Source organism: Canis aureus, chromosome 29 (genome assembly GCF_053574225.1).
Source record: "Canis aureus isolate CA01 chromosome 29, VMU_Caureus_v.1.0, whole genome shotgun sequence".
Classification (NCBI taxonomy): domain Eukaryota; kingdom Metazoa; phylum Chordata; class Mammalia; order Carnivora; family Canidae; genus Canis; species Canis aureus.
In genome coordinates, this window is record NC_135639.1 from 9,540,732 (window position 1) to 9,561,794 (window position 21,063).

At 47.5% G+C, this 21,063-nt stretch overlaps 1 protein-coding gene across 1 annotated transcript; it reads left to right on the plus strand.

Annotated features, from left to right (window-relative positions):
• The first annotated feature begins 5,042 nt into the window (after positions 1-5,042).
• On the plus strand, positions 5,043-18,417 carry NSMCE4A (NSE4A component of SMC5/6 complex). Its single transcript, XM_077877387.1, has 11 exons — positions 5,043-5,361; positions 5,953-6,030; positions 8,600-8,730; positions 10,548-10,699; positions 12,600-12,699; positions 13,410-13,500; positions 14,342-14,436; positions 16,309-16,357; positions 17,082-17,176; positions 17,266-17,351; positions 18,250-18,417. The coding sequence occupies exons 1-10, from the start codon at positions 5,064-5,066 to the stop codon at positions 17,338-17,340; spliced, it is 1,164 nt and encodes a 387-aa protein (XP_077733513.1). The 5' UTR covers positions 5,043-5,063; the 3' UTR covers positions 17,341-17,351; positions 18,250-18,417.
• The last annotated feature ends 2,646 nt before the right edge of the window (positions 18,418-21,063 follow it).

Genomic DNA, 21,063 nt, shown 5'->3' on the forward strand with positions numbered 1-21,063 from the left:
CTCCCCGCCCTGAGAATATATGTTTTCCCATTTGATTTGTAAGAGCTGGGACCCAGCTGCAGCCTGGTGGAGACTCCGTGCCTGAAGGTATTCATTCCCTCTACCTCTGCCCCACCTGGAACTCTCCTGCATCCCTCCACTCTGCCTGGTGTTCATTAAGGCCTGTTTACCAGATGTCCCCCTCTGGGTTACTCCTAACTTGGCCGTTCTTCATTGTCACGTCGTACTCATTAGGAGGGTGATCCAGAGCCTCATCTCCCAGGAGAGGAGGAGGGAGTCTACTCAGTCAGTTCTCCCCTCGCTGGTCTCTCTGCTCCATCATCTTGTAACACTCTGTTCCTAATTACTGTGCGTGACTACCGTGCTAATCAGTCTTTCCCATTTCAGGCACAGTTCCTACTTTCTGGATCCATCTGGTTGCACAAGTTAGGATTCTTTATATCTTGGTAATAGAAAATCTAAACCAAACCAGCTTAAGAAAGAAATGCATCATTTGGGTTGCTTTGCGTGCAAATAACAGAATACCTGGTCAAAAGTGATTTATGCAACAAGGACATTTATTATCTCTTATAATGACATCCAGGGGAAGGGCAGTCACAGTTTGGGTCCAGCAGCTTTGTTATGTCGTCAAGGACTCAAGCTCTTTCTGCCTTGTTTGCTAATTTGTCCTCACGTGGCCACAAGAGGGTTGCCTCATTTTGAGCAACACAGGTGGACATGACATTTGGCTAAAGAGAAGCATTTCCTCTCAATGTCTCTTTTTATGGTGGAGAAAACATTTTCGACGAGAACTTCAATAGACTTCTCCTTAGTCCTATTGGTCAAGATTGGGCTATATTCCATACTGGAGGTACAAGGAAAGCTGGGAGGGAAGGTATTTTTTTGTGTGGTTTTTGTTAGGGTTTTGTTTTTTTTTGTTTGTCTTTCTTTCTTTCTTTTTTTTTTTTTTTTTTGCCTCTATGGTGGAAAGGAGGCTTTGACAGTAAAGAAGGGATAGGGAAACAGAGAAATAGAAGGTAAGTCTCCCAGCCTCCCCTGCAGTGGGATATTGAGGCCATGTGGCAAGATCTGACCAACAGATTATGAGCAGCAGTGACATGTGCCCATTCTGGGTTGAGCTAATTAAGCCAATGCACTAATCCTGGACTGCTCTTCTAGACTTCTAATGTCACATGGAAAATTATAACTATTTTTGGCTAAGATCCTATAGTGAAGTTTCTATTATACCTAGCTAAATAGACCCTGTACACCTTTTACCCATCATGTTGGTTATGTGTTCCCACCCTTAACTCAAATTAATCCCCCCCTTTATTAGCCTTGCTCTGCCCAGAGACTGATCTATGGAGTGTATGACACAGGTTCTCTTGCTTCTGCCTTCATGCTGGCCTTTAGCCAATGAGAGGTAAAGTCATGTGAAGAGACGTTGGCGGGGGGAGAGAGAGAGAGAGACCAACGTGTTTTACCCCCACTTCCACTTTTTCTAGCATTTCCTCTTTTCTTGGCATGACTGCCTCTAGGATCGCAGCTCCTGTCTGATGGCCCCTTTTCCATGGCTTCAGTCCTCATCAGGTTCTCTGGTAACACTGCTTCTTCCCTCTGACACTTCAGGCCCAGGAAGAGTACTGTCTTCCCACTGCTGCTCATCCTACGGACCAGTATTAGCTTCCTATTATTGCAAATTATGACAAACCTGGTGGTAATTTCATCTATTTTTTTCTTTATCCACTTTATCTATATTGTTTTTTGGTTGCTTGTGCTTTTGGTATCATACCTAAGAAACTATTACCTAATCCAAGGTCACAAAGATTTATACCTACTTTTCTAATATTAGCTCTTACGTTTAGGTCTGATCCATTTTGAGCTAATTTTAATTTTTTATTTTTTAAAAAGATTTATTCATGAGAGACACATGAGAGAAGCAGAGATACAGGCAGAGGGAGAAGCAGGCTCCATGTAGGGAGCCCAATGTGGGACTTGATCCTGGGATTCCAGGACCACGCCCTGGGCTGAAGGCAGGTGCTGAACCGCTGAGCCACCCAGGTGTCCCTATTTTGAGCTGATTTTGATATAAAGCATTAGGAAGGGGTGCAGCTTCATTCTTTTGCATGTGGATAGCCAATTGTCCCAGTACAATTTGTAGCAAGGACTGTTCTTTCCCCCATTGAATTGTCTTGGCAACCGTGTAAAAAATCAATTGACCATAGATGAGTAGGTTTATTTCTGGACTTTTCATTTTATTCCATTGATCTATGTCTATCCTTATGCCAGCCACCACGCACTCTTGATTACTACAGCTTTGAGGTAAGCTTTGGAATTGAGGAATGTGAGTTCTGCCAACTTTGTTCTTCTTTTTCAAGATTGTTTTGGCTTTTGGGTCGCTTGTCTTTTCACACGAATTTTAGGATCGGTTTCAGGTCTGTCTCCTCGTGAAACCACGAAAGGAAAAGGCAAGCCTCTGAGCCATCTTCATGACCTACTGTGCTTGTAGGGTGTCTGGCTCACTAGTACATACCAAAAGCTTGTTAAATAGAATGAAATGTTCCAGGTCTTTTTGTCTGGAGCTTGGAATGAATTTCTACCTAGGAGAATGCAAAGTGTTTGTCTCAGTTCCAGTGCATTGAGCTACAAGTGATAATCATAAAACAATGAACACAGATTAACACAGCCTGGAGATAGGCAGTTATTCAGCAACTCAGCTAGATCCTTCCTTCCTCCCCCCTGTCCCCAGCATTCTGGGCTTTCCTATGCTTGTCACTTCATCAGCAGTAGATGGCTGCCAGCATGCCCGGTAGCAGGTCATCATACCAGCCTCTCAAAGAAGTGCGGGTGGGGATAAAGGTTCTCTCTGGAGGCTTTGTGTTTCATCCGGATGGGAAGCCCCCTCACTTCTCACTGATCAGAACTGGATCACAAGCCCATCCCTGGTCCAGTCATAGAGGAAGGAGGATCAGATTACCACGACTCATTTAAGCCAAGGGCAATTCACCCAACGAAACAGGCATTAGGGCAGCCCGGGTGGCTCAGCGGCTTAGCGCCACCTTCAGCCCAGGGCATGATCCTGGAGACCTGGGATCAAGGCCCATGTAGGGCTCCTTGCATGGAGCCTGCTTCTCCCTCTGCCTGTGTCTCTGCCTGTCTCTAATAAATAAATAAAATCTTTAAAAAAAAAAAAATGAAGCAGGCATCAGAGAACACGTTTTCTGACATCCAGGTAAGCGGGGCTCAGGTGCCGTATCAGCTGCTGGGCAGCGACGAGTAGTGCCTTCCTCCAGCTGAGTGCACACCATGCACAAAATGGTATTTTTGCAGACCTGAGTAGTAACCCAACGTACCATATCGTTCCTTTGAGAAAATAAAACGTATCCTCAGCACCAAAGACAACTCTTTGGGCAACAACATTTGCCATGCACCCAAATATGTAGAATGGAATGCATACATTTCCTGAACATAAAATCCCACCTGTCTCGGAGTCTTTGGGAGAAAATTTAGAATATTTTAGTTTGAGGACCGATTGTCAGCACAAGCTGCCTTGGTGCAGCTCTTCAGAAGGGACAGTTCACTAGGGGGAAAGACGGTTTTTGCCGTTAATTCGTGCTTTTGTTTTCTGTCTTCACCTGGAGTGGGACCGCCTGCTCCCCCGGGGGAGGCCCCAGAGCTACACCGCCTGTCTGGAGCCTGGCGCCCCTCCTGCTCCGCCAACACACGCGCTCACTGCGTGCGTCGCTGGGGTGCGGGGTGGGGGGGGTCCCAGGGAGCCTAGACACCCCGGGAAGACGAGGCCCGGTGGGGGGGGGCGGGGAGTCCAGGACACCCCGGGGAGACGCAGGCCCGGTGGGGGGGGGCGGGGAGTCCAGGACACCCCGGGGAGACGCAGGCCCGGTGCGGGGGCGGGGGGGGGGCCGGGGAGCCCAGGACACCCCGGGGAGACGCAGGCCCGGTGGGGGGGGCGGGGAGTCCAGGACACCCCGGGGAAGACGCAGGCCCGGGGCGGGGAGGGGGGAGGGGAGCCCAGGACACCCCGGGGAGACGCAGGCCTTGTTGGGGGGGGTCCGGGGGAGCCCAGGACACCCCGGGGAAGACGCAGGCCTGGTGTGGGGGGGGTCCTGGGGAGCCCAGGACACCCCGGGGAAGACGCAGGTCTGGTGTCGGGGGGGGGGGGGGGCCGGGGAGCCCAGGACACCCCGGGGAGATGCAGGCCCGGTGCGGGGGGGGGGGGAGCCCAGGACACCCCGGGAAGACGCAGGCCCGGGGCGGAGGGGGGGAGCCCAGGACACCCCGGGGAGACGCAGGCCCGGGGTGGGAGAGGGGGGAGCCCAGGGAGCCCAGGACACCCCGGGAAGACGCAGGCCTGGTGTGGGGGGGTCCCGGGGAGCCCAGGACACCCCGGGGAAGACGCAGGTCTGGTGTGGGGGGGGGCCGGGGAGCCCAGGACACCCCGGGGAGATGCAGGCCCGGTGCGGGGGGGAGCCCAGGACACCCCGGGAAGACGCAGGTCTGGTGTGGGGGGGGGCGGGGAGCGCAGGACACCCCGGGGAGATGCAGGCCCGGTGCGGGGCGGGGGGAGCCCAGGACACCCCGGGGAGACGCAGGCCTGGTGTGGGGGGGGGCCGGGGAGCCCAGGACACCCCGGGAAGACGCAGGTCTGGTGTGGGGGGGGGCGGGGAGCGCAGGACACCCCGGGGAGATGCAGGCCCGGTGCGGGGCGGGGGGAGCCCAGGACACCCCGGGAAGACGCAGGTCTGGTGTGGGGGGGGGCCGGGGAGCCCAGGACACCCCGGGGAGACGCAGGCCCGGGGCGGGAGAGGGGGGAGCCCAGGGAGCCCAGGGAGCCCAGGACACCCCGGGGAGACGCAGGCCCGGTGCGGTGTCCCCCCCCCTTTCCGCCCCCCCCCGGCTGCCCCTCCCGCAGGGCGCCCCCGCCGGCCTCCCGCCAGAGGCGTCGCTGTGCGCTGGCGCCGGCCCGGGAGCCGCGTTCCGCGGGGAGCGGGCGCTCGCGCCGAGCCGGGCTTTCAGTTTCTGGCGCGAACTTCCGCCGCTCCGAAGTTGCTCGGCGCATCGGCGCGATGTCCGGGGACAGCAGCGGCCGCCGGCCCGAGGGCCAGGGCCGGGGCCGGGGCCGCGACCCGCACCGGGACCGCACCCGCTCCCGCTCCCGCTCGCGGTCCCCGCTGTCGCCCGTGTCCCGCCGCGGCGCCGCGCCCGAGCGCAGGGAGGCCCCGGAGCGCCCGAGCCTGGAGGACACGGAGCCGTCGGATTCCGGGGACGAGATGGTGGACCCCGCGAGCCTGGAGGCGGAGACCGACCACGGCCTGTGCCGCCAGATCCGCCATCAGTACCGGGCGCTCATCAACTCGGTCCAACGTAAGGCGGGGCGCGGGCGGGGACGGAGGCAGGCCCGGCCGCGCTCGGTCGGCTCGCGGGGTGGCCCCGTGCGGTGGCGGGCGGCGGGCTGCGCGACCTGGGCGGGGTGGGGGACGGGGACGGGGGACGGGGGACGGGGGACGGGGACTGTCGGAAACGCCGGCGCTCGGGCCGCACCGCACCGCACCGCACCGCACCCGCCCACTCGGAAACCCGGGGCCGCCCCGCCCGCCCTCTCGGGGCCTCCGGGCTCGCAAAGTTTGGGAGCCGCCGTTAGGAGCGCCCCTCCGCGGCTGCACGAGCCCGGGAGCCCCTGGGGTGAAGGCGACAGGCGGCCGGGCTCCTCTGAGGTTGCTGCGGCTTAGAGGTACGGCCAGCCCCCCCCCCCCCACCCCGGGCTCGAAGGATGTGCCGCGCTGGGAAGTGGACCCCGCCCCGTCACCCCGCCCCGCCGGGGACCCGGGGACCCGGGCTTGGCCGCGCTGCTGCAGGTGATCACGCCGGCAAGGACCTGTTCGCGCGTGATGAGCACGTTTCCCCAAACCTTGTTTTTTGTTTGTTTGGTTTTTTTTTTTTTTTTTTTTTGCATAGAAAACCGGGAGGATATACTGAATGCCAGCGACAAATTAACAGAGGTCCTTGAAGAGGCCAACACTCTGTTTAATGGAGGTAATTCGTCACTTCATATATGGGAGCTCTTTATTATAAGTTTTAGGATGATTTTAGTTAGTTTTATATGACAGCCAAGTTTTTGACACCGGACATTTCTCCCATAATAGAGTAGTGCCTTACTAGCGTTGGGAGCTTTCTCATTGTAGCGCTAATACTGTCTTCATTGCCCTTGGCCATCCCCTGAGGCGTCTCCCGAAGGCGTTAGGAGAAATTCCAGGGGGTGCAGCCAGCAGCCTGTTTCAGCAAGCCCCCCAGGTGATCCTGTTGCATCCTCAAGGTTGAGAGCTTTGCATGTTTATCTTTCTGTCGCATCCCCGGCTGTATCCCCGGATACATTTGTTGAATAGGAGAAGCAAAGAAAAAAGCTGCCCCCTCCCTCCCACATCCTGTTTCCTTTCCCGTCCTCTTCCCAGTACAGGCCCACCTATAAGGGGGGCGTCCTCTTCCCAGTACAGGCCCACCTATAAGGGGGGCGGGGGCAGGAGTCTACTAGTGGACCTGTGGGTTTCTACTGGGGCAAGAAAGAGAAATCTCAGAGCACTGAGCTCCAGACCATGGGGAAGGGGAAGTTAAAAAAAAAAAAAAAAATCTTGGTTTGAGGGGCACCTGCGTGGCTCATCAGTTAAGCATCTGCTTTTGGCTCAGGTCATGATCCCAGGGTCCTGTCCTCGAGTCCCACATCAGGCTCCCTGCTCAGAGGGGTCTGCTTCTCCCTCTGTCCCTCCCCCTGCTCATGCATGCTCTCTCTTGCTCTCTCTCTCTCTCTCAAAATCTCAAGAAGAAACAATCTTGGTTTGAATTAAAAGTGTTTGGGACGCCAGCAGTCTATTTGATGACAGGACAGGTCAGGTCCCCCCTGATGTGAGCAGTGGGTCCCAGAGCCCTAGGGCAAGTCCCTGGACCCCTTTTCCAGGCCTGGACGTTCTGTGGCAGCAGAAAGACAGAATACAGACGAAGGGGGCAGCGAGGAAGAGTCCGCAGAACGTGCACTGCCGACACCACAATTCTTCGCATTCCTGGGACCAGGGTCCTTATTTCTAGTAATGTCCTAGTATGACTTAATGGCTTACCTGTTGCCCACCTTTTAATGTTTTTCTGTCTGCACGTTCTCAGATGAGTGTCTTTCTAGTTCTGGTCACAGCCTCCTGACTACTCCCCAGCTGGGTCTCCCAGGCTTGCTAAATCTCACTTCCAGAAGTGGGCATTTCCCTTCCACCAGGTTAAATCCCTCCTCTACCGTCCTTAGCTTTATCTTCTCTCCACTCCTGGTCCCCGGGTCAGTCTCCTCAAGGTTCCTCTTGACTCCTTCACTCCTTTGCTGATTTACTGTGCATCTTATTAGTTCTTGAGCCACACACCGCCTCCCCTTGGCTGATTCTGCTGTGCTGCCTGGGTCACCTCTTTCAGGCAGAGTTACTCAGCCGGGCTCTGGGAGTCTCCCAGCAAACACAGAATTCTAGATCCTTGGCATTCATTGTTTTAACTCAGTGGAGGCCTCCCAGCCACCTGTGACTGGGAAGTCTGCGTTTTCTGGGCGGAGCTGCGAGGCCAGTGGGCAAGGCCACGGGGAGCCCAGGAACGAGCTGCCAGCCTCTGTCTGCTGCCCTCTCTCACCCATGGTCACTTCCATAGCAGTGCTCCTGAAATAAAATGGGAGAAAAATGATGTATGTCAACAAAACCCGGAGTCAGCAAGTTCAGCAGCCCAAGGTGTGTTCGGAAAGTGGGGGACCCAAATGAAAAGGCCCCCAGGAGCCAGCCAGGCACAGATGTTTCTGTATTTGAGCTTTGCCGCTTTCCCCTCTAATTGGCTCCCTTTCCAGGTGTTTCCAGATCACTTTCCTCTCGCTGCAGGTCCTGCCCTTAACACCAAAAGGCTTGGTCCTTCCCCTTCCTCTCTCCTCTCACTTCCTCCTGTTTCCGCTGCCCCATTCCTTCTTGTCTCCTCCTGTTTGAATCTTTTTCTCTCCGTAGCTAATCTTAAATCCCGGGTCCTCTGTCAGACATTTCTGAGTCACCCATCCTTAGAGTCGCTGCCCTGCTGTAGGCTTGGTGGCCTGCGCTGCGAGCACTGTTACTTCCCTGAGGCTCCTTGGCCATTTACTGTTGCTGCTCTACAAGCCACCCTGCCCTCCACGGAGTGGGCCTTCCTTCCCACTTACCTCTGCACAGGTGGTAATGGGGCCAAGACGCGCTGCTGGGGGCTGCTGGGGTCAGAGGGAAAAGCAGGTGGGTGTTGGAGAGGAGAGAGGCTCTGTTGAACCAGAGCTATGAAGAGCTGGGGACTCAGTTCCTCAGGAGCAGGCCCCTGGAGGGAGAGTGGCTTTTAGGAGGACTGGTCAACTTTGACTCCAGATTTTGGTGGGATGGTGAGGGAGCCAGGTTTTAGAGGGAGATGGGTATGTTTGAGATTTTTTGTTTTTGGGTTTTTTTTTTTAATTTTTTTAATTTTTTAGGGGTTTTTTGATCCAGTGGAAAATGCCACATAAGTAGGTAGAAATTTCCTGGAAAATCCCTGTGAGTAATGCATATTTAGTAATGTGTATTTTTCCTTCTTTTCTGAATAGTGTCCCGAGCAAGAGAAGCAGTCCTAGATGCCCAGTTTCTCGTTTTGGCTTCAGATTTGGCAAAGAGGAAAGCAAAGCAACTGCGTTCTGATCTGAACTCGTTTGATATGTTAAGATATGTTGAAACTCTAGTAAGTTCAAAGCTACAGAATCTTAATTAAAAAATGTTTCCCATGTCACATATTGCATAATTATCTACTTTGCTTATATCTCTATGCAAATGGCTTTCACTTCCTTTTTCCTTTTTGAGGGGTGTCTGGAGGGGGGGAGGCGTGTCTCAGAGTCCTCCAAAGAGATCTCACCAAGTTAAACAATACTGGAGAGCTAGGTGGTGGAATTTAGGGTGGCAGCTTAGAGGTTTAAAAATCCCTTAGCATTCTAAGACTCTGGGTGCACGTTTATTTACAAATGGCCATTTTTTCCCCCCTGAACTATCGGTTAATAAGCGTTCTAGCTCATTCTCAGTGACTCCAGGTGGCAGAGCTCAGCTGGACAGTTAGGCCTGATGGGGGGGCATGTTATCTGTCTTTGAGACTATCTTGGAACTATATGAATATGCTTGGGATTTTGCTTTTTTTTGTGGATCTTTTCTTTGTTTTATTCACCTTTGAATGGTTGTTACCTAAAATTTTAAAACTTTTCTTTGGTGGATTTGCCAAAAAAGCACAATGAGGCTGACCTCGCGTTTTACAACGTTGTGGTTGGTTTTTTTTTCCTCTTTTTTGGGGGCGGGTTCCCCTCTGAGCTAACCTCTGTCCTAGCATTTCTGCTAGGACTTTGAATTTCTGACTGAAGGTTTGTTAAATGGTTATTAAAATGATGTAGTACCATGAGACTGACCCAGATAAGTTCGTTATTTTGTAAAGGTGGGAGATAGATGAATTTTCTGTTGTTTTTAAAGCTGTAAGTGGTTTAAAATTGAAATTTTACTTACATTTAAAACCTTAAAATTTTCTCTTTTAATTTTTTTATCACAAGGTATAAAATGCACACTAATGTATAGCTGAATAAATAAAAGTGGCCATATACTGGGTTATCTTTTTAAAAATTACTGGTATTTATCCAGGTGAGCTGTGTACTTTAACAAATCAAAATAAGTTTCTGGAAGTCTTAAGGCATTCAGTGTAAAGCCCTAAATTAATAGCTGTAATCGCTGGGTGTGGAAGTCCCTTCTGGGTACATCAAGTATAGATACTACAAGGAAAAGATTGATAGGTTTGACCAGACAGAAATGGACCCCTCCTCCTACGCATGTGGTAGGGGGACTGGGTGGTGGAGGGTACAGACTTACTGACTTGACATCTCTGATCAGGCTCTTGCAGCCTCTCCTTTCTTCAGGGTTTGTTGCCTTTAATAGGGGTAGGCGCCCTGGGGGCTTTTTGATGATTGTTTATATTTGATATTACTGTTTTAATTTGATAACTTGTAGGCATTTTATAATTTCATTATGTAATCAAAGTACTTTCATTTTCTGTAAGATCGTGTGGGATAAGAGAATCCTTAGACTTCTGGCAGTTCTTCCCAGGAAGGCAGGTGTAAGATGAGCGATTCTCTGACGCTAGGCCACTGCTCTCTGGATGTTCTGAGACACAAGCTGAATAGAGGTCTCTAGGAGGTTGGCTTAAAAACGATAATCTGAAAGCCAGCTAACCTTGCCTGTTCTATCCTGGAGCCTTTGATTTGGGATGTGATTTCAGTTTTGTGTGTTGGCACAGCTTTCCTAATACTTGGATGGACTAAACATTCATTCACTCTAGTATTTCTACCTTTGAAAGTTGGAATTTATTTAAAATTATTTGTATAATAAGAAATGTAGCCAACGTGTTAGGGCACTGAAAACAGGCTTTTTGCCTCTGGCCTCTTAAAGTTTAGAGATAGAGATTATGGGATGCAGTGTATGATTGCTTGTGGCTTAACTGGGGTTTTTTGTTTCCCTTCATTTTTGTAGCTGACACATATGGGTGTAAATCCACTAGAAGCTGAAGAACTCATCCGTGATGAAGATAGTTCTGATTTTGAATTCATAGTCTATGACTCCTGGAAAATATCAGGCAAAACAGCAGAAAACACCTTTAATAAAACCCATACATTCCACTTTCTGTAAGATTACTTTAAAAATATGACAGACCAGCCATTTGTAAACCTTGTTTTTTATTGTAGGAACAAAGGTGATCTAGTATGGTGGAAGTGACAATCAGGATGCCATTGTTGGGAGATTTTTCTAAACTTTGATTGAAAAGCCCATAAAATCTTGATGTGGATGGAACCTCATCCTGCTCAGTTTAAGCGGGAAAGGCTGTGGGCCAGAACCTCTGACCACAGTGCTCCACTGGCAGCTTTGTTTTCCAGCGTGTGAGGCTTTGGATCTGGGGCATGCCATCTGGCTTTATTTTGTCGCCCTTAATCCTTAACTCGTAGGAGGATGATACCTCTTAGGGAGGGGATCTCCAGATTCTACCAATGTATGTAAAGCGCCATTTATTGTAATTTCCTGTTGGATGGTCGCTGACCTGTCCTCGAAGCCTGCTTCAGTCACTCCCATAAACTGCCCAGCTTGTTTTTTGGAGACTAGTTTTGAAAAGTTTTCATTTATACTCAAATTAGCTTCTATCTTAATTTCCTAGTTCAGTCCTTTTGGAGAAACTGAGAATGGCCCCTACTGCTTCTTTTGTTAAGACCACCTTCAAATGCGTTGGGGTGTTCCCCAGCAGATACTTTCTCTAGAGCAAGCACCCATTTGTTTCTTCCTTAAGTGCTGAGCTCCGGGACATTTGTCGGTTCCAGTTCACCCTCCCAAAGCTCCCGAGGAAGGTAAACCTCAGGGAGGCAGCTTTGGAGACACACAGGTGCGAGGCCAGGCATCTGTTTTTAACAAGCCTTCAGCTAACCCAGGTGCCCAGAACCACTGCACACACAACAGCATAAAGATCAGACTTCTTCGTTGCAGGAGAAAGTCCAAATCTCTATTTGTTGCCTTTGAGTTCTAGGCTCTGTCATAAATCCCAAATATCTAAATGCAGCCTTGGGTGCTGTGCCTTAAACTTTCTCTCATCACCTGGCACAACCTGCATCCACAATGAATTGCATAAAGCTTTGTGCCCTTGCACTTGCTGTTATTTGGCCTACAGTATCTTCCCCCCGTCTTTTCTGTCTGGGAAGGTTTGCTTATCTCCTAGGCCCTAACTTGGAAGCCTCTAGTAGCTTCTCCAGACAGAGGTGTCATTGGGAGATGAGAGAGCACTCCCATGGCTGGGTAGATCCCTGCCCACAAGCTCTCACAGCACTTGAGTATTACTCTAGCATAGCACTGTGGGATCTACCATATTATGTCGGAATGGACATGTATGTATGTGTGTGTGTGGATTTGGATCTGTCCATCTACACTGCACACTTTGAGCTCCTCAAGCATAGGGACCACATGGGTCTATGTTCTCGGGGCCTTGGTCTCTTCATGGTACATCAATTACTGTAGCTTATCTCTGCATTAGCACTTTTTTTAGGGGGTGTAGTGGGTCCAAAGGGGAAAAGGATCCCATTGCTTCTGTTTGACTTGTCATCTTGAGACAGGTGTGTTCTGTAGTCCCAGGCTGTAAGCTCTGTCTTGGCACCCCTGGTCCAAAGGCTTTTAACCCCAGTGGGGCTGTTTGTTCCTCTTCCCCACATGTTCATCCTTCCCACTGATCTGAAGTTGGCCTTGCCAAAGAGACAGCAGGCTAGCTGGGAAGACCACAGGCATATTTACCAGTTTACTGTTGAGAGCAAGATAGGAAGGTGTTTGAGGGGGGTATCTGGTTGCGTAGAGCTCCTAGGGGTTCTTTGAGACACACAAAGGGAACAGGTAGGATGTCACAGAACTGACCAGAGTTTTGGTCCGATGTCAGTTCATATATTACTGAAGCCCGGTCTGAATTTGACCATTCCATGGAACTGCTTCCAGTTAGTGAAATCAGTTTGTTTAAAAAACAAACAAAAAAAGACATGAAAGCATATTTCTCATTAGGTTGGGTTCAATACAAGGAGAGTTCCCTGTGCCAAAGCCACGAAGTGAACGTCCAAGAAAAGGTCCCACGACAGAAGAGAAGAAGACAATGCCTGACCAGGTTTGTTTTTTTAAAAACATCTCAGGTTAAAGTAGCTATTGATACAACGTATGTGCGGTTTGGCCACCTTTTCTAAGCTTTAAGATCTGGAGTCAGGTTCGGTCGCTAAAATAATTACTTCGATCATTTCTTAAATCATGTAAGCCTTTTAAACATTTTGTTGGATGAACCCCCTGTCTTGGTTTTAATTCATTTCTGTAGTTTGGATCAGTTCTAAGCCAGGGGTTGGTTCTCAGCCTCAGTGCCATCGCCATTGGGGGCTGGGTCCTTGTCTGTTGTGGGAGGCTGTAGCATCCCTGGCCTCTTCCCACTAGATGCCGCCTCCTCCTCCCCGCTTATCCCCAGGTTGGGACAACCAGAAGCACCCCCCAGATATTGGCAGGTGTCCCTGGGAGTTAGACTCACTCCCAATTAAGAACCACTGTTCTAAACGGCACTTTTTAAAAAATTTTGCTACTTACATACAACCTGAAAATGGTTGATTTGGTGATGTTACTCCTCCATTAAAAAGTTAATATAAAAATGTTACGGAGCTAGAAAATCTTTTTTTTTTTTTTTTTTTTTTTAACTAAATTTTAAGACGACGATAAAAACTGCTCGGCAGTCCCCTGATAAAAGGCATTTAGAAGAGTTTGGACATAGAAAAGAGCAGAAACATGAGCGGATAGGCAAGTAGGTCGGTCCGCGTGGTAACGACTCTATATTTTCAGTTAAGTGAAATGGAAGAATCCCATCAAGAAGCGACAGAGAAAGAAGTGGAAAGAATTCTGGGATTGTTGCAGACGTATTTCCGAGAAGATCGTGAGTATGATACCAAGTTCAAAGTGGAGGGGTTCATATTTAACAGACGCGTCTCACTTGCAATGAGAAGTTGTTTTTTGAGAAGCGTTTTCAGTCCTACGTAATGTCCTAATCCCCTTGGTTCTTTCTTGGCAGGTCTACTTAATGAGGCTTCTCTCCTCTAGCAGCCCCACGTGCGAGTGCTGCAAAGTCACCTCCTGTTCTTGTTTTAAAAAGCTGGGGTATTTTTTCTGTTACAAAATAAAAGGTGCCATAGAAGTGAGCAACCTAGAGTCGAGCACCTATCCCCACTCACCTCACTCCCCCAGGCAGCCCCCTCCCTGTGTGCGTCAGGTCTTTAGGTCGGTAACGTAACTCTGCACAGAAGTAGTTGGGAATTTTCTGGGCTTTTTTTTTTTTTTCTTTTTTCCCCAGTATGAGTTTTCCACATGGACCTTCTCTCCCATATCAGTACATACAGATCCCCCTCATTTTTCTCAATGATTCCCATCGTATGGTTGTATCATACTTTGAACAAGTCCTCGTGAGTGGACAACCAAGTCCTTTGCAGCATTTTGTTCTTGTGAAACCCACTGCAGTGGAAAATCTTGGTATGCAACTTTGTGCACATGTGCTGATATTTCTGTAGGACAGTTTTTGAGAGGAGGGTGGCCAGATGAGTGGGCATATGTATTTTTAATGTCCGATTGCCCTCCAGAAAGGCTGTATCAGTTTACATTCCTATGACAGATTGAGTGCCCATTTCCTTCCTCTGATAACACAGGAGAATGTTAGTCTTCTTGATTGGCAAAAAAATCATCTTCCCTGTTTTGAAGATTTTTTTTCCTTCTTTTGTCTATAGCTGATACTCCTATGTCGTTCTTTGATTTTGTGGTTGATCCACATTCTTTCCCCCGAACAGTGGAAAACATCTTTCATGTTTCCTTCATTATAAGGGTAAGATTTATGATTATTTCTCTTTTTTTCTAGGATACCTTTTAAAAGGGTAAATAATAGGGGTGCCTGGGTGGCTTAGTTGGTTAAGCGTCCGACTCTTCATTTGGGCTCAGATCCTGATCCTCAGGGTCATGAGATCAAGCTCTGCTTTGAGCCCTGTGCTGGGCATGAAACCTGCATACCACTCTCGCTCACTCTTTCTCTTTTTCTCTCTCTCTCAAAAAAAAAAAAAAAAAGGAGGGGGGTAAACATAAAAGCTGTGAATGGGAGCTGGCGAAGGTACTAACTGGTGTGTATGGTTGGCCCATTTGGCAAAATGCTAGCACAGAAGCAGAAGAAACAAGCTGAAAATTTGTGTGGGCACCTGGCTGCTTAGTTGGTGGAGCATGCGACTTAATCTTGGAGTTGTGAGTCTGAGCTGCACGTTAGGTGTAGAGATTACTAAATATAATAAACTTTTTAAAAAAATTGTGTGCTTTTACGTTTTAGGAATTATTTACAGAAAGAATTGACAAAATTTGAATATGGAGCTATAGATAGCAGTGTAAATGGTGTAAATGTTAAATTTCCCAAATTTGATAAGAAAATATCTTGTTCTCAAGAAATACACATTGAAAGTTTTCAATTAAGGAAGAGGAGCAGGTCATCTATCACTAATTCTCTCCTTAAAATCATTAGTGCCTGTGTAGAGAAGGGGAAATAATGTGACAAAACTTGAACAGATGGTGAAGTTGGGGAAGGAATATATGGGGGTTCTTTATAGTAGCCTTGTAGCTCCTTCAGTTTGAAATTATTTCAAAATAGAAGGTTCAAGGGACGTCTGGGTACTTAAGTGGTTGAGGGTCTGCCTTGGGCTCAGGGCAAGTCCCATATCAGGCTCCCCATGGGGAGCCTGCTTCTCCCTCTGCCTATGTCTCTGACTCTCTCTGTGTCTCTCATAAATAAATAAATAAAATCTTCAAAAAAAAAATTAAGAAAAGAATCCTTGCTCAGATTTATACTGTGGAAATTTGCTTTGGACTGACTTTAGTCTTATAGCAGTTGGCACTCTACACGGAAGGTCAATTTCATTTTAACCTCAGACAAAAATCTTTTTTTTTTTTTTTTAAGATTTTATTTATTCATGAGAGGCACACAGAGAGGGAGAGAGGCAGAGACACAGGCAGAGGGAGAAGCAGGCTCCATGCAGAGAACCTGACGTGGGACTCATCCCAGGTCCCCAGGATCACACCCCGGGCCGTAGGCGGCACTAAACCGCGGAGCCACTGGGGCTGCCCACAGACAAAAATCTCTTATCGACCAAAGTATTGTCCCAGAAATAGTAAAGACATATTTTATCAACAGTTAATGATGAGTTATGCATAATAAAATGCTGAGTGTCCAAAAATCTGCGTGAATCATATTTAAGAGCCAAGGAAGGTCTAAGAGCCAAGCCAGTTTCAGTTTTATTTAGGAGATACTCAGGATGAAGACTGGTCAGAAACCTGAGGGATGCCTCATTGGAAAGTCTTGTCCATATAATGTCCTCATTGTTAATGGTATATTTTGATTGTCTGGGATATGGAGTTTTTTGTTTTTTGTTTTTTGAGAGAGAGAAAGAGAAGGAAGGGGAGGGGCAGATGGAGAGGGAAAGAATCTCAAGTAGACTCTCTGCTGAGCCTGGAGCCCAAAGTAGGGCTCAGTCTCATGACCCTGAGATCATGACCTGAGCTGAAATCAAGAGTCAGTTGCTTAACTGACTGCACTACCCACATGCCCCATGGGATATGGGGTTTTCTAATTAATGTTTTTTTATACAATGGTTATAGGTTTTGGATCTAATTTTTTAAATAGGCTTTTGAATCTAAATCTAAAATTATGTCTGTGCTTTAGGATGGTTTTGCAAGAATAAAGCTTGACCAAGACCGACTGCCAATAATAGGTAAATGATGCTACATTAAGAAAAATTAGTTTTAGAGAAAATGTGTCATTCGAGTTCATGAAATGCAACTGTGAGTATATGCATTTTAGGTAACCAACTTTTTTACAATGCTGTATCTCGTTCAACTAACTGAAGTACTGCCAACACGGGCATTACTTAAAAACCAGGGGGTTCATCTGTATCATTGACTCAACATCTGCCATATAGATTAACAAGGAAGTCCCTCCAATTTTAATTTAGAATGTTTGTAATTAAAGTTACTGTTGTACTTTCTTCCCTTCTGTTTTCCCCTGAAGCCAGCTTCCTCTCCTCAACCTGGAGAGAATCTTTCTTAGTTGAATAATTCCACTTCTCTGTGAATCCTTTCTTTCTGAGGTCTCCTGGAGAGAGCCAAGTACTTGCATTGCCCTGATTGTTATTTAATGGTTCTCAATTTCTCTGGGACTCAGTAGGATTCTCTCTGGGGTTGGTAGGCAGATATGCGGAGGTTTTCAAATGATTGCCACTAGTAACTCTACTATGGGAGAGTGTTTTTTTTTTAATAGAAGCTAAGGGATTATTTGCTACCAAAATAACATGGTTAATTTGTCACTGATGAGTGGAATCCTAATAAGTATTTAATACTCTGAGTGTCTTCCATACAGGTTCATTCCTTCTCAGCACTTTCTGTTCAGAGTACCTCTTGTGATTTGATAACCTTTGAACACTTTTATCTTTGAAACAGAACCTGTTAATATTAATGAAGAAAGTGAGGGAATTGACCAAAACACCCAAATTAGGAATCAAGGAATTATAGCTTTGAGCTACCGTGACTGGGAGGTAAAACTCTGCACATTGCCCCAGGGTAGTTCTGTCTCCCTTGTTATTTGCTGTAAACCTAATGCCCAAATGTCTTTGTTCTCTGCCAGGAGATCGTGAAGACCTTCGAGATATCAGAGCCTGTGATTGCTTCAGGCCAGAGTCAGCAGAGGCTAAGCGCTTGACGCCAGCAAAGGTAACATTTCCTATGTGTTATTAAATTCCAAGTAGGTTCCAGACCATCTTCCTTTTTCCGCATTCTAGTGAAATTGGGATTTGCCTCCCTCTAGTGCCTCATTCTTAAAACTGTGTGTGCTGGTGGGAAAGGCAGTGCCAGGCCTAGTGGCTGCGAGTCCCCTTCTTTGGATTACTTCAGTTCTAAAATTTCTAAAATTTGTGGTTCTAAAAATTTGTGGTTGAAAGAGGCAGAGCAGGAATTTGTTTCCACCTTCTCCCCTCCCTAACGGATTGATAAACTAGATAAGTGATAAAACTAGATTTGCTTATTTTACAGCTATGAAGTAGAAAAGGAGTATTAGGACAGAATTACCTGGAATGATGTCAGTAAATGGACATTTCAGAAATCTGAGTTATGCTGTGAAGCACTTCATTTTTACGAAAGAGAACATGCTAGCAGGAAGTCTTCGATATGATTGGGCATTTGCTATGGGTGGGAGTCAGGAAACCTGAATTCTGTTTGCTTCATCCCGTTAGTTTAAAATCACTGAGCAGGTCACTTAATCTTACTCCCCTTCATTTTGTCTATAAATCTATCTGTAAAATGATGGGATTCTGAATGAGATCATTAAGGTTTTTTTTTTTTTAGCTCAAATTTTCTATAATTATGAGTTTAAAATTAGCTTTTAATACTTAATGTAAATGCTTAACATGTACCTCAATTAATTGAGCTTCTTTTTGTTCAAAGATAACTTGAGGGAAAGAGAACAGACATAAGGTATATAATGTGGGTGGACTGGGGCCCTACTCACTGAGAAAGGACTAGTGGTTAGATTCTATTACATATATCAAGTGAACTTTTGATTCATTTTATCATTTGTAAACTGTTAACAAGCTATTTTTTACTCTTTTTTTAGGACTCAGATGGATAGCGAAATCCAAAAAGGGAAGCAGCATGTATTGTATATATTGTATGATTAAACATTTTTAAAGACAGATTGTTTTTAGTAAAATGTAGCTTTTGATAGTTATGAATTTGTCATGGTTGTCTTTGATTAAAGGAAATTCACTGCCATATTCACAAACTGTAGTTACTCTTTATTTTCTGATCATGCCAGAGGTTGTCCTTTCTCTAGTTCTGTCCATGGAAAGTTTTTTAGTTAGGTTGTTACGGCCTGTAAATCATTCTGGTTCTTTTTATATCTCTTTAGCTGTAAAGTTAGCTGGTTGAGTCAACAAATCTAGGTTGAACTGTATGAAATTGTTGTTTTTGTAGGTAAGACACCATCACATATCAGCAACTGTATATGATTCAGCCTGTGATTTACTCACAAGAAACTATGTGGCCCTGTGCCAGGCCAGGCTGGGAAGTGTCCCCAGTAGTCCTCTGTCTACACCACAGAGAGCAAAACCATACAGCGGGGTGGGTAGTGTATTTCTACCTATGCTGCTGACCTTCACTGGCCTTTCAGGCCTGTCCGTATGTTCTCTAGCCCTGTATTGGTTCCCTTTCCCATTCCCCAGCTTCCTACACCCCGCCCCCGCCTTCCCTCGAGTATCAGAGTCAGGGTGTTGCTTCTATGACAGGCTCTGGATCCCAGCCCTTCCTGGTGCTCAGGTGTGAGTCCCCCTCCACACCTAGTGCCTTCCCTGCAGCCATGGTCATTGCTTATCTTAAGACAGCTCTTGTGACCCTCAGTTACTGTCCTGTCTCTTCTTTGAGCAAGGACCACTTGTAGTCTCCCCTCCTGGCCATCTTGGAGTCCATGCACCTCCTTTGCCAGCATTCTCCAGGGGCCATTTTAGGCCAAACTGGTGATTCCTTCCCAAATAATTAGGTCCTGGGGTTAAATGCTGCAAATTTGACACTCAAAAATCCGGTCCTGGAGGGGCACCCAGGTGGCTCGCTTGGTTAAGCACCGGACTCTGACTTCAGTTCGGGTCATGATTTCAGGGTCCTAGGATCGGGCCTGGCATCAGGCTCCATGCTCAGTGCAGTCTGCTTGTCCCTCTCTATCCCTCTGCTTGCTTGCTTGCTCTCATACATTTAAAAAAATTTCTACTCCTGGAAAGCTGTACATCCTCATGTCTGGTGCTTTCCCTGGTTCCCTTCCCCCCATCTTACTCTCAGGAGTTATACTACATCTATATCCTGAACATTATCCATATTATATTTGACTTCAGTCTGAGAAAGCCACAGGCATGTGTGACCAATGGCTTATTGGCAGCACAGGGCCTGTTTTAAATGTGTATAAAATAGCCCCCAATCTGTCCTCCCTGTAATCCCTATAGTGGTACTTCTACTACTTTATTTCCTCCAAAGAAATCTAGTACTTGTTTTCTTTTCCCTCACAGCCCCTACCTTAATCAGTCATGACATCCCATCTGGTGTCTTGATTCTCTCCATCCCGCCCAGATTTCTGCCATACGCTCCCGTCGTGTCTCCCCCCACCCCATTCCTGTCTGCGTTTCACCCCCTTCACATCTTCAAAACCACTTGTCAGTTCCTCAGTGACTCCACACTGCCTTCGAGACTTGAGAGACCTGAGCTTGCAGAGCCACGGAGGCCTTACATGTTCGGGCACCTTGCTGACACCCAGGCTCACCTCCCCCTCTACACTCAGGCTTTTTCTTCCATTTTGGTTGAGCAGCTTTGCAGAGATATACTTCACATTCCATGTCATTCACCCACTTAAAGTGAATAATTGATTGTTTCTCCCATCCAAGTACTAACCAGGCCTGACCCTGCTTAGCTTCCAAGATCAGACGAGATTGCGTGCTTTCAGGGTGGTAGTGGTATGGCCGTAGACCGATCCGTTGTTTCTCAATCTGATCACAGGTCTCTGTAACCATCACTGCAACCTGATGTAGAACATTCTTGTTCCCAACTGGTGGCATTCACCCTTCCTCACCTACCTCCTCACTCCTTAGTTCCAATCGATAATCTTTCTGTCAAGATTTGCCTCTTCTGGATATTTCACATTAATGGAATCACAATTTTTTAAGCACGTGTGTTTAGGGTTGCCTTCCTTTCTTCCCCCTTTTGTTGGCCTGCCTTCTACTTGCTTCAAACTCTGCTCATATAAGAAACATGAGAGGCATGCAGGTGGCTCAGTCAGTTGGGTGTCTGACTGTTGATTTTAGTGGGGGTCATGACCTCAGAGTCATGAGATCAAGCCCCACTTCAGGCTCCATGCTCCGTGTTGAGTCTGCTTGAGATTCTCTACAAATGCCCCTCCTGCTTGTGCTCTCTCTCAAATATATCTTAAAAAAAAAAAAAAAAAAAAAACACAGCAGTGGCCCCTGGCAAGCCAAAGTGACCATGTGGTCACTTTGCCTTTGGTACTTTTCTATAATTATTTGAGCTTTCTAACCATGTACTTTTTCATTATTTTTAAAAATTGTCAGGGTGCCTGGGTGGTTAGCCGGGTAACTGTATATTTGGCTCAGGTCATGATCCCGAGGTCCTGAAATTGAGCCCTGAGTCTTGCTTCCTGCTCAGCAGACAGTCTGCTTCTCCTTCTACTTGTTCCCTTCCACCCCTGCTCATGCTTGTGCTCTCTCGAATAAATTCTTTTTTTAAAAAAAGTTTCAACAGAAGTTATCTGGGCAGGGAGATTATGGGCCACTTTTACCTCTTTAAACTTCTGAATAGGGACACCTGGGTGGCTCAGCGGTTGAGCGTCTGTCTTTGGCTCAGGGCTTGATCCCGGGGTCCTGGGATCAAGTCC

Excerpts from the sequence above, each read along its gene's own strand:
- NSMCE4A (XM_077877387.1), top strand. The coding sequence starts at position 5,064 with ATGTCCGGGGACAGCAGCGGCCGCCGGCCCGAGGGCCAGGGCCGGGGC. Across the intron at positions 10,700-12,599 it reads ACCCATACATTCCACTTTCT|GTTGGGTTCAATACAAGGAG; the intron begins GTAAGATTACTT and ends ATTTCTCATTAG. Across the intron at positions 13,501-14,341 it reads GACGTATTTCCGAGAAGATC|CTGATACTCCTATGTCGTTC; the intron begins GTGAGTATGATA and ends TTTTGTCTATAG.